At 36.6% G+C, this 13,604-nt stretch overlaps 1 protein-coding gene across 1 annotated transcript in view; it reads left to right on the top strand.

The window, feature by feature from the left end:
* Positions 1-92: 92 nt before the first annotated feature.
* FIGN (fidgetin, microtubule severing factor) overlaps positions 93-13,604 on the top strand; it is a 126,539-nt gene continuing 113,027 nt past the window's right edge. Inside the window, 2 exon segments of the mRNA XM_077756762.1 lie at positions 93-250; positions 1,031-1,200. Of these exon segments, the coding sequence (XP_077612888.1) occupies positions 1,176-1,200 (25 nt within the window). The 5' untranslated portion in view covers positions 93-250; positions 1,031-1,175.

Genomic DNA, 13,604 nt, shown 5'->3' with positions numbered 1-13,604 from the left:
TGAAAGTGATTTGAATTTGGCTCGGCGGCGCTCTGCGCCTGCGCCCAGCCTCTGGCATGCTGGCTCCTTCCAAGCAGCTGTTTTGGGTTTGAAATTCCAACATGGCAGAGGCTGCAGTCCGTCTTCCCTTCAAAAACTTGGAATGATTTCAAATCATAGGCACCTTCACTTAACCCTAGCTTCCATTCATCAGCAAACACAGCGGATCGATGCTACGCTAACCTATCGGGTTTTTGCTCCGCGCGTTCAGGTAAGAGGAGCTTCGTAGTTTTCTACCATCTGTTTAAATTTGTTTTTGTTTTTTGTTTGTTTTATTTTTTAAGAATATAAATAAATCCAAGATCCCCCCCAAAAAGAGATCCCCGAGTTGTGCCGTACACGTTAAATTTGATTTGCACTCGCTTCTATTCTGTATGCCAACCTGCTGTCTAATTTCTCTGTACAAAGTAGCCCTGAAACATTATAATGCATATTTTTGCTGCTTAATCATTGTAACAATAGTATTGGATTAAGAGTTCGCGATAGCAAGAATCTCGTTTTCCGCTATATTGGGCTTACTTATTACTATCTTTTTACTTCAAAAATAAAAAAAAAAAATAAGAAAGCGGAGCCATAGGGTGGGGCTAGACTTTCTTCGGGAACTAACTTCTAAGTAAATAAGAAGTGTAAATAAGAATCTTGCTCACACAAAAAGTTGAGGTTAAATTACAGTCTCGTGGCTGGGGGAACGGGAAAATGTCAGAAGATCGGTTGCAGAAAAATGTAAGCACATCATCTTGGAGGGGGTACAGCGTGGTGGGCGTATTGTTGGCAAGGAACGGGAGAGAAAGATGTATAATTTAATGGTATATACAATCCACTGATCCTATTACCGTCCTCCCCGGAGCTCTTGTTAGTTTCAATGGGAGTGAGTGAAATTGACATGGACTTGCATTCCTGGTCATGTGCTTTTTTTCCTTTCTTTCTTCTCCTGTGATCTGAGATCCCCTTTTTGTTGATGTTGCTTTCCCCCTTAATTATATGCATGTAGGTTAAATGAATACCTGACGAAAGGGCCCACGTTTCAAGGCAGTGACATTTGATAGCTGAGAGGAAAAGTGGCTTTAATGAAAAGCAACCTTTGGAATTCCTGCTTGTGAGAAATCCAATTCAGCTTTTTGTGCTGCCAGCAAGAAATGATCAGTAGCACCAGTGTTTATGGTACGTCAGTTTTGGAATTTACTTCCTTTGCATCTAAATAGGAAAGACAAATTAAATAGCATGATAAAAACCATTAAGGACTCTCCTTGGGAAGCAGATGCTTACGATGTATAATTCCTTTAAATATATATATGTATATTTTAATCTGTCAAAATGCTTGTTTGCTTTTGCTATCACTTGTTTATATTTCAGTTTTGACTAATAGATTACTGGAGGACACTTTTATCGGTTTTAGCAGTAATCCCAAAGTTGCATGTTACTAGTAATACACTATATAAGCGCTGAAGTCAAATGGTATGTAAATTAGTTAAACTCAGTGTGGGGTTTTTTGGGGAGGAGGCTGGGTGGAGAGGGGAGAGGGCGGGAGTGTTGGGAAAGACTGCTTACTAATGAAAGTATATATATATATGTATATATATATGTGTACACACAGAGCTGGATGAAAATTTTTTTTCTCAACCTATTCATGCAGTTTGACTATATGCTCTCTGGATGTTTACACTTTGTGGAGTAATCAGTTCTCCTGAGTGTGTTTTTTTTGGGGGGGTGAGTGAGTGAAGGGGTATCTTTTGCATAAAAATAAAAAATAGATATTTTGATTGCTTTAAGTCCTTAATGCCTTTTAAGAAACAGTGGTGGTTTTCTTTTACCTTGCCATTCACTTGTCCGCCTGTCAGCACTTTTTACTTTTAACCTGTGACAGAATTAAATAATCAAGCACTGAAATGGACTTTGTTTGAAATCGCTCTTTCCTCTTTCTTCACAAAAAAAAAAAAGGAAAAAAAAAGAAAGGTCAGATAAATGGAGTGAGAAGGGCTTTTCAATAGCTCTTGTGACCATGCCGTGTGTACACTTTGTGATATTCAATTAAGACGAGGAGGGAACAACAACAAAAAGATATTAAAAGTATTTTGCATAACCACAGGATATGTCCATTTTATAGTGGTTTGGTTTTCATTGCTGGTGTGTGTGTGTGTGTGTGTGTGTGTGTGGTTTTTAAAAATTATTTTGTTTACATTTATCCCACCACCATGTATTCATCCTGCAGAGAGAGAAGGAAAGGGAGAATATGAAAGAAAGAAATAGCGGTGGGGAAAGCTGCCAGGGGACTGTAATGTGGCCGAGGCTCCTGCTCTCTCATAACACAAATGTGAATACAAGGAAAGGCAGTCCAAGAGCCGTTGCGCGACACACACTTCTGGCTGGACTCTGGTGACTATTGAGCTAAACACACACTGCTCTCACACGATAGAAAGGATTTGAATTTTGCATTTGGAACTTGTTGACTTTGAAGCGATCAATAAGAAGACTGTTTATTTTAGATGCACATAATTTGCCCTGAGAAATGTTTTAAGGAGGAGAGAGCACAGCTTTTTTTCCCCCGGAGCTGTTGGAGCGAATGGGATTGCCAGATGGGCGATTTCCCTCTGTGATGTTAAAGCTGTAATATATATTCAGAGCAGATTGGGCTGCTGCCTGTGATGAGGAGGATATTACATTTATAAATTTTAAATCGGAGCCCGGACAATGTGCTGAGAGCAGAAATTGGATGGTTTGACTGTTCACCGTATTGATACTTAAAGGTGATTTCTGGGTAGTAGTAATAATAATCATTGCAGTAATACGTAAAAAACACGTTGGGGTAGGCAGTCATATAATTCACGACATTTAACAGCAGATTTAAGTGTGTAAATTGCCCCCCTCCCCTGTCTCTGCTTACTATTAAATAACAGTCACATCATTTATTTCTCTGGGTTTAAATGCTCGCTGTGCAAATGATGGTCACTCAGGAGCCTTCTCACACACCAGAATTCTGAGGAGGAAAAGTTTATATCTGTCTATCTGTCTATAAAGTAGACACTTGTGTCTCTGTATAAAGTGGCATTAGTGGCTCCTATTTTGTAATTCTGTTACTCTGATTATTTTTAGATTTTGTTTGTCTCAAGTGTGTGGCCTAAAGGCACCAGAGCTACAAACCTAAAAGGCTGGGCAGTGGGCTAGTGCTCACACTCTGGCAGCTCTGCTGTTGCAAATTAAAAGTGTGTTGTGGTCAGGAAATGAAAGCTACAATGTCTCTTTTGAACAAGTCGTTTATCAAGAGAAACATCTATCAGGGACTGCCTTGTCACATTGATTCTCTAAAAGTTAGGTCCGAGGTGGTAGCTGCTTTGATGTTTTTGATCCTAAATTTAATACAACGGGAAAAAAGCAAGGATATTATGACCAGAATAGATTAAAAAAAAAAATGTTTCCTGGAATCAACAAGATCTACTTATTAGTACTGTACTACGGGTGAAGTTTTTTTGGACCTGAGAGTTGAAAGGTTGAAGGGGGAAAGCCTAGCCTTCATCAACTGATACTTGTTATATGTGCAGAGTACTTTCAGTTACAGCTGGCTTCTTGGTTCATTCCCATGGACGTTTTGAACATAGGTCGTTTTAAAGGGAAAATTACTCGGAGACGGTGTTTTGGAACAATGTGCAGAGAATCCGAGTTTTCATTCATTCAGATTTTAGGGTTGCCCTCCTTTCATCTTCTCTTTTAGTCCTTTATTGCTGTTTCCTGGCATCATTGTATGTGTGACATTTTCGCTTTTCTTTGGGAAAGAAAGATTTTTTTCTATAAAAGCCATTTCCCCAAACATGCTTGCTCACATCATCTTTATTGTTTATTAGTTGTGCATGTGGGTGGTTATCAGCGTAAACTACATGGACTCACTCAAGTCTCTTGACTTAAAAGCCTAAAAATATAGGTAGGTAACCCGCTAACCAGGCCATGTAGTCTTCAATACTGAATATGTTGCATGCATCATTCAGATTTTAAAAGGTATTGTTAAGAAAATGACCAATTACATTTTATTTATTTATTTTATTTTATTGGTGTTTTTTTTTTTTTTTTTTTTTTTTTTTTTTTTTTTTTTTTTCCTCGTGAAAGCCCTTAAAAGCAGCCTGCTTCATTTTGGGAGGCAGATATGAGAGAAGTGTTCCTTCTTTGAAATACTTTTTGGATTCTTGTCTTCTACTGCTGTGGGCCACTTACTCCTGCATTTGGATCTATCAACAACTAGGCTGACAGACCAGGAAGAGTGTGGTGGGAGTTTTGGGAAGAGTAATACTTGCTAATTAATCATGTCCGAAATGAAAGAATCATAGCAGGGTAATAAAGTCTCATTGTTGTTTTCCTGGAAGAGGGTAAGACTTCTGTTTGGAAGCTGTGTTTGTGAGTTGGCTTGCTTTTTCTCTTCTCCTAAAAAAGATAGTTTATAGGGTCTCTTTGGCATTATTTGAGGAACATTTTTTTTTCTTTTTCTTTTTCTTTTTTTTCTTTCTTTTTGAAAACAGAATCTTTTTCTTTCTCCTGACTGTATGGAATCAGTGATATTCTTAAAATTGTCTGTGGTACCTTCTGAGTGGAAACAGAGATTTTTTTTTTCCCCTTTAGTTAAAGACTCCAGTGGCTGAGTGTCCAGTAACTGGGCTTTTAATTTTTTTCCCTCATAAGTAGAAAATCTTTTTGTTGTTTTTATTCATGTCAGGCAGGAAATTTGAAAACCTTTCTGTAGGCAGTTACTTCTGATATACATACAAGAGAGCAGATTTTATAGATAGTGTAAGAGTATGACCAGAGGGGAGAAAAGTAACGCTTCCAGGAATTGACAGAGACTATCTGTATTATTACTTGACATTTCTAAGATCCTTTAAAGTATTAGCCACCTGAAAAGACAAATAAGTGGTATCATTAGAGGTTATTTTTTTTTTTTTCTGATTTGGTTGTTAGCTTTTGGATTTTAATATTTTGCTTCATGCTTGCACGAGGACAGATCCCGAGAAAGTTTATGGGCCTGCAGCATTTTTCGGAATTTTCATCTCAAGGTGAAGACCGCTATGCTAATGACTCCCTATTTTTGTCTGTGAGTGTTTAGATGCCTTGAATGATTGCCTAATTAAGTAATCAGTTTTAATGGTCCGAAATCAGCAGAATTGCTAGGTATATTGGAAACAATTGCAGGCTTTTATGTTTTGTATTTTACAGTTTGTTCTTAGAAGCGTGGTTAATAGAAATGTTTGCTGTTTTGCCTTTGATCAATCAATTCTTGAGTACAAATTTCACGCACTACTTTTATAAAGTACCACATTTATTGTTGTAGAGCTAATAGATTTAATTACCAAGAATTTAAATTGATTGATAAATTCTTGATTGGGAGAAATTGTTCTGTAGACATTTGTATGAAACATTGACTTATGTTACTGATCGATAAGACTTGATTAATCAGCATATCTGCTTTTTCATCTCGAGTCATTGATAAGCCAGAATAAACAAATGGCACACGAAACAAGGCAATTTTTTTTCTTTAGTTCAAAATCCTTAATTCTGTGGGGGTATATAAGGGCCAATGTTTCATTAAAATCAGTTCAACTTAGAAATTATTTAGGGGTGCTGCCTGGAAGACTGCAAGTCTAAAAATTCAGTTAGCTGTCTCTCTCTCTCTCTCTCTTTCTCTCTTTCCCGTTCTCTGTCTCACGCACACTACAGCTAATTTTTTTTCTCTATGAAAAATGAAACTTTTTTGTAAAACAAAATACATGTTTCTTTAGCAAGTGCTTTTCATGGTTAGATTTCATAATTTTCTTCCTTTTGGTCTAACCTTGAATTTTTATCATTAGCTGCTGTACTTCTGGTAGAAATTTCAAGCAGAGTTGCTTTGACATGATTGCTGATTACTGATCTGTTGGTATTTTTGATGTTATCATTCATGTGGCAGTTTTACTTGAAAGGTGCTTGTTGCAAGAAATGCAGCTAGTGGAAATAAGGAGTAGGCAAGAATATGGTAAAAATAAATTGTCCTGATAAGTTTGAGGCAAATCAAAAGCTGGTGGGTATGCTGTTTCCTTGGGGCAGCACCACAGATGTCTGCCCAGGAGCCCTGTCTCAGCACCGCACATGCGTACGATACCTGTTGATGATGGTCGTGGCTGAGAGACTGAGGCGGCAGAAAAGATAGGTGATCAGAACCCATCCAAACATGAGCTATCGTGTGCCACTTTCTGCTAATAATATTTACATATTTTATGCAACAAATCTGTTTGTTGTCTTGTTACTGGAGTATTGACACTTTGCTTAACATTGCATATGGTGGGCTGTTGTTTGAGGGTATATTAGAAGCAGTAAATTCAAAGGAGAATTTCAATGAAGATGTATTTATGTTAAATATATGTATAAGTGGATATGTTTGCTGGTATTTGAGCTACTATGACTTTCACAAAGCATTTATAGTGTCCCTCTGCCTATCGTTTTTGAAACCGATACATCTTGAAAGTAGTATGTATGCATGGTTTATTCTCTGGAGGCCCAAGGTTAAAGTTATTTTTTTTACCTTGCAACCCAGCTTACGTTTTTATATTTTTATGTTGAGAAATCTTGGTTAGAAAGTATTGTTTTATAATATTGGGAAATTTGCTTCTTATTAGACTTTTGTTCTCATTTTCAGTCAAGAGTAGCTTTTGTGAAAAGTTATTAGTGCTATATGGCTTACAAAAAATGTTTTCTTACTACAAAATACAGAATGTAAAAATACCTAAAAAATGTTTTTTTCATATTGAAAACACCTTTACTCAGTTCCTTTCTTATGAGTGTTGATTTCTGCTGGTAATGTACGTATTTACTCCATCCTACTTATGGACATATTGCTGGCAAGAGAACAGAAACTGCATTTTCTTCACCCACCAAAAAAAGAAAAGGAAAATATCTTTTTTTCCCCCAGATCTAAGTAATGTTTGGCTTATGTCAATTGGATGCTTTTTAAGCAACTGACAATTGATTAACTGCCATATTCATATGACCGTAAACTCATCTGAGAATAAATGACCTCTACTTCCATGCTTTGGTTCATAAGGAGATATCACTCATGGAAACAGTAACATTCAAAATGAAATTTTAAAAGTAGTGTCCTGTGAAGCCATGGGTTTCCAGATGTAACTGTAAACTTTTTACTATTCTTTTGATTTTGTTATCTTTACCATCAACATGCATTGGTGCATGGGCTGGCTACATAATTTCTGGGGTTTGGTGCAAAAATAAAATGTGGGGCACCTTGTTCAAAACTTATTAAACATTCCAGACAGAAACAGCAGAGCATTCTACCAACTGCGGGACCCTTCTGTGTGGGACCCCATGAGCCTGCATAGGATGTAGGGCAGTGAAGCTAGCCCTGCCTTCACAGTACAAACTTCCATGGAGGGCCTGCTTTGTGGAAGTCACTGGGTTTCCTACTTAGAGACTGACTATTCCACAATTATTCCATGTGCCTCTGCCTAAAGATGTACTGATGGTCACTTAGTAAGAGAATCAATGGTAAATGGACCATTAGGTATCTTCTGCTCTTTCTGTATATGAGTTGGTGACAGAATGAGTTGCCTTTATCTCATCTTGCCCTTTGCCTGATATGTGCTCCATGTCTATCCCATGGAGTTTTGTGCAAATATTCTTAGAAGGAACCCTGTGTTTTGGCATTGTTTGTGGATAGGTGCCTACTTAAATTTGTATTCCCAGGCTCAGAATGGTTGGGTGGGAACATTTTGGAAGGATTTGTAGCAAAAGCCTGGGAGTTTCTCTGTTGTCATGTGCCACCACTAACCCACCTTGGTTTAAGGCACGAGTAAAATCAGTATTTCTAGTGTAGAACCCTAAATTATCTCAATATACAGAAAATCCTGACCAGTGAGAAATAAAAGCACAGCTCACTGAGTGCCATTCAGACAAAAGGGAGAAACGCAAAAATAATTACCTTGTTACAACAGTAGCAGCATTGATATTTTGACATTAGAAAGTGGCATCGTAGCTATATAAACACGTGGTGACAGCTGTGTTAAAGATGCAGAGCAACTCTACCATGCGGTGACATCAGCCGTGTGGTATGTTATATGCCAATTGTGAACTTGGTTTCTGAAGCTGGAAGGAAATTACCCCCTTTTCCCTGAATCATAGAGTCACCAGGTAGGACCCCCTTTCTCCTTTGATTTGAACACCGTGTGGAGGGGTGGACGGGACGTTGACATTGTTGCTTCCCAAGATGCCTCTTAATGACACCAAGCTCCATATTGAGAAACCTAAAACTAAATTGTGAAGTCAAGCGGCATTTTTCAAATCAAAACCAAGATCCGATGGAATGTCCAGCAAGTAATGGATCTGAGTGCACTTCAAGCTCCACCATTTACTTTCAAAAGATATTTCTCACATCAGATGACTCTGCCAGGAAAGGAAATATCAANCGGGGAGAAGGTGGGAGGCTTTAAAGATATTTCTGAGAAAGAAAAAAAAAATGAACTTAATTTTGGATGTCCTGCTAGACTTTGTAGAGAGAAGTACTACAGATGAAACCCTCTAAGAAGAAGAAAAATCTTTGCCCCGTGTAATCACAAGGCATTGCTCTCGCGGCTGATGGGTGATGAATGCAGGCTTGAAAATAACTATTACAACAGTGTCCCATTTAATTATAAACTCACCCTGCAGTTTAGAATTTTTTTGCGTGAAAGGCATTATAAACTTGTCATGTTTTGATAGGTGGCTAGCCAGCATGCATGTTGTGGAGGGTTCTGTAACTTACCTATAAAATCTGTAGTATAACTTAANCCATACTCCTATCCTTTACAATATTATATTTTTGCAATAAATGTTTGGCCTTAAAAGGGATTAAGCCAGGAATCTGGGTAAATGTGTGACAATATAGTGCATCGTTATGCCCCAAATAACTGTTTTATTTCCCTTTTATTCACTTCCTTCCCCTTTCCATGTCAAACTGAAGTTAAGATTGTAAACTCTCTTAGATCATATACCTGACTGATGCTAAATTATAAATCTTAATTAGGTATGATTCACTGATTTTAATCTTACAAGATAATTATTCTGAATAGGATAAAAGGTTCCCTTCAGATTGAAGGCATTTTCATTACAAACCCCATTTAAGATCAAACAAAGACCATTAAATAAACAGAATACTCTTATTCGTTTTAAGCCTAGGAGTTAATACTTTTGAGTTTTAAGTATATGAGTGAAGAAATAAAGATATAGATAAGGCACTTTTAGTGTTTGCAAACTTTAAGTGCTTTTGATAAATTTTACTGCTAGGAATTACATGGATCGAAAGGAATCTTTTAAATAAAAATTACAGTTTTGATTATCTAAATGGAATATGCTCTGTGCATGTGCATAGATACATTTCTTTGTGAAAGTATCGATGTCAGGGACACTTTTGGTATTTCTTTATGAGTAATTAGGTTAACGGGGTTAGTTAGAAAATGTATCCGTTCCTGGAAATGAAAAACTGCATTCAAGCAAAGGTAAGAGAGTAGAACATATTCATGACTTTAAGTACTTAAAAAGATATTTTATGAGTCATTTTTAAGAATAATACCCAATATGTAACTTGTTAAGAATAATAGCCATTTTTTTCCTCTTTAAAGCGTATCTGTATTAAAACTGACTTTCTGTTCATGAGTCACAAATCTGGAGTCAATTTTAGGCCCAACTTACAAAAGATGTGGGTCTAATCCCCTGCCTGGATCATGGCATCCTATGCCAAGAGTGTTGGTGCAAAAGTCTTTCAAGATAGATTTTCATTTGCATTATTCCAAAGATTAAGCAACATTTTTGACGGGAATACTGATTAAGACCCAAGTGGAGACATTGAGACCCTGAGTGACCTATATCTTTGTCTGACAAACTGGAAGGAAAAAAATATCACCACCTCTAGAATTTTATATTCCTACATGAACAGTACTTATTCTTTTTATGGGAAGATTTCAAATGTACTAAGGCTAAGGATTCCCTCATTGGAAAAACATGTTTTATGTAATTATACGAATACCAGTCAGTCAGCTAGTCCCCGATAGGAATTTACTTACGATGGGTAAGATAGTACCACTAAAGAATCTTACTCAGAAGTGGATATTGAGACTGAGCTAGTGTCTCTTGAGAAAGAGAAAAATTCTGTACATATGCATATGCAAAATCCCTTTTGGGATTTTTTTTAACACGAGCATGAAATCTTTATCAGTAACATTTAAGCAGTTGAAATATTAGGGGGAAAATCTAATCTGGAAGTTCTTTATCATGCTTTGTTCTTTTAATAAGTCCTTAATGAATTCATAAATTTGTTAATGGTTGTTTCGCTTGGCTGTTCTATTTTTGTGTTGTTTTATTTTGTTTTAAGATCAAAGTGAAACGACCTTAAGGGGAAACTCTTTTCTACTGTTTGTCTTGAAAAATATGTAGTGAGAACCCTACAACATGTGGTACAGATTTGCCTATAATGATGGGGAAACGTCCACAATTTTACCCCCGTCTAATTCTATTTCTCTGAAACCTACCTTACTATACCAGCATGCTGCCATTCCTATGCTATCATGGTAGGTATCGCTAATGTATCATCGTAATGCACATGGGTACCTAAATGCATGTATTTGTTGTATTTAACTCTAATTTCTAACCACCAGCTCTGCAGGTGTCTTGGTGCTTGGGGCCAGGGAGAACAAGGTTTTCTACCTATCTTGCTGTTTGCAGATTTGCCAGGGACCTTGCTGTCTCCTCCATTCTCGTGCTGCTGGGCTCCAGTTTTACCCATATCTAGGTACTGTTTTGATGAGTTGCGTTTTTGTTTTGTTTTTGTTTTCTAGTATTTATCTGTAGGGCTGGTTATTATTTGATCATCTGGAAAATCAGATTTCACTTGAGCTACTAGAATGTGATATTTACACCAGAAGGAGGTAGTTTGAATTAATTAAGAGGATATTGAGCTGTGTGGTGGGAGGAAGTAAGGCAGCATTTTTTGGCATGGCCACGAGGCAGGAATGGGGAAGTAGCTAAAGGGAAATAAATGAGGGAAGTTGTTGAGGAAAGCTAAGGGTTATGACTCTTGTCATGTGACCTGTTAAAAATGATATTGGCAATTAAAAAATCAAATCCTACTACAATGATGTGGGAAAACTGGTCATGTATTAGGAATTAGTCACTAGGGCAGGTTAAATAGCATGCAGAACTCCAATCTAAACAAATTGTATTTCCCTCTTTAAAAATGACACATTCTGTATCAAATCTTGAATATATGGGATTTGTGATCACAAATTAAAGGAGCTATTCCCCTTCTTTTTTCCTCATAATTTGAAAAAGTGTAAAAATTATACATGCCTTTAAGGATGATTCATATTACTCTTAGACTCTTTTTCTCCAGCAACATACTCAATTTGGATAGGCTACCAATGAGAAATCCATTGAGAGTTGGGGTATATCTTTTTTCAGGCTTCTTCTGGAAAAGAATGCATTTATTGCTATCACCGGTGTTCTGATTATTAAAGTAGATGTATGCTTTGATTTGATTTGAGCAAAGTTTAAGGATAAATATTGTATCTAGTCTGTGCTAGTTATCTTTTCCTGACCAAACCCAAAATAAACAAACAGACCTGCCACGGCCTTACCTCAGAGCAGTTAAATGGAAGTTCCGGAGATGCCCATTTTTTTTTAAGCTCCCCCAATGAATCTGATGTAAAGTTGAGCTTTAGGACCTCTTCTCTAAATGTAAAATTTACCCATTTCATGAGATCTTAACCTTTTCGCTACTTAAAAAGATCATTATTCCTGTTGGAAGACCTAAAATCAGAGATAATCTATTCAGAATTGAATGTACTAATGATATGTACTGGAGATGGTTCACCATCTGGCTAAAGCTCAACAACAATCTATGAAGAATCTAAAAAACATTGCCACTATGCTATTAAGAGGACGTCAGGCAAGTGACAATGGTATAAAGAAGTACCGGCAGAAGCCAAGAGTCTGTCATATTTGTGACCCTTGGTAAGTCACTCAACCTCTCTGAGCCTCCTTTTACTTTCTCATAATAGGAGAGTTGATCCAATGACGATTAAGATTTTTTTTTTCCAGTTCTATAGATTCCATGACTGATTGGTCACAGACTAGTAAACTTGAGTAACGTGGAAACTTGCTAGTGGCCAATGGCCAATGAAAAAAAGATTTTTTTTTTTGTTTCTCTTTAAGAAACTACAGAAAGTATCTTGGAAATAATGAAGGAAGCTCAAGGACCATTTATCACTCTGTTAAGCCCTTCAGGGGGGATGGTAACCATTCATTAAATATGCTTACTAATTGGTTGCAAGCAAATGTGTCAGCAGTTCTACTGTCTTGAGAGTTGATGGGTATTAGTTAGCCAATGCTTTTTCCCTGCAAGAGATATAAATAGACTGACAGGCAGATTAATTTAAGCAGTAGTGGAGTTAGGGACTTCAGATCCTTTTAAAAATATATATAAATTACAGATCAGTAGGAAATTTGGATCAAACTGGAAGCAATTCCATCTTTCCTCTGCTTTATCTCTAACTAGGCCTTATTCATCTTCTTTTTACTCCCTGGAAAGCTTTTTTCCACCTGTTGAAATCCTGTCAGGACTTTGATATCTAACTCAGATGTTGCATCATCTGTGAAAACTTTCTTGATCCACCCTAATCAGGATTCATTTCAATATCTACTTGATATTCCCTAAGCACTGTTAAAAAACAAATCTCCTTTCGATCGTTTGCCATCAACTCTATTGTACTGTATGTAGATTGCTAGGCATTTGGTTTCTCATTTATGAAACTGTAAACTTCTTGTGAGCAGAGCACATCTAATTCACTTTTTTTTTTTAACCTTCTCAACATTCCGGTATGGTGCAAGACCTATATTATGTGTTCAATAAATGTTTGGTGAATTGAATTGATTAAAGCATAAGAGACTGTCACTTGGTTAATCTTTTATTAATCTTACTTTAAAAAATTGGAAAATACTTTTAAAAATATTTAAAGAACAGATATATTAAAATTGTGTATTTCATTTTAAAAAGTGAAATTTCTGTAGTCTTCATGTAATTTAATTACCAAAGAAAGACTTTCTAACCCTGAAAAATAGTTTTATAATTATATGCCTAAAAAGGAGCTTACTATCACTTATTCTATTTTCATATATCTGGAGAGGAGAGTATTTAAACTATTTTATAAAAATAGAACATTATAATGATCTCTTTAAAAATCTTACAGAACAAAAATCCATAGCCTATTTTGATTATAAAGTAGTAACAAATGGCTTCAAATCACTATGCCCTACGTATTTTTTTTTTCCTTGTGTGTTTGAAGTCAGAAAAAAACTGAGGCTACAGAATCATAAAATGCTAGACTAGGAGACTTCCAAATCCATGTCTTGCCAAAATAGGGCTCACTGACAGTTGGTTATTCATCCTTTGGTTGAACATAGGAAATCAGACCTCCTAAGGCGTTTCTTTCTATTTTGTCCTTTCTCTGATAAATAAGCAGAGTGCAAATATGTGCCCCAGCAACACTCAAGAGGGATTTCCTTGGGAATAT

Source organism: Crocuta crocuta, unplaced genomic scaffold (assembly GCF_008692635.1).
Source record: "Crocuta crocuta isolate KB4526 unplaced genomic scaffold, BGI_CrCroc_1.0 scaffold359, whole genome shotgun sequence".
Lineage (NCBI taxonomy): Eukaryota > Metazoa > Chordata > Mammalia > Carnivora > Hyaenidae > Crocuta > Crocuta crocuta.
The sequence above is the reverse complement of the archived record's forward strand: the minus strand, read 5'-3'. Positions and strand labels throughout refer to the sequence as shown.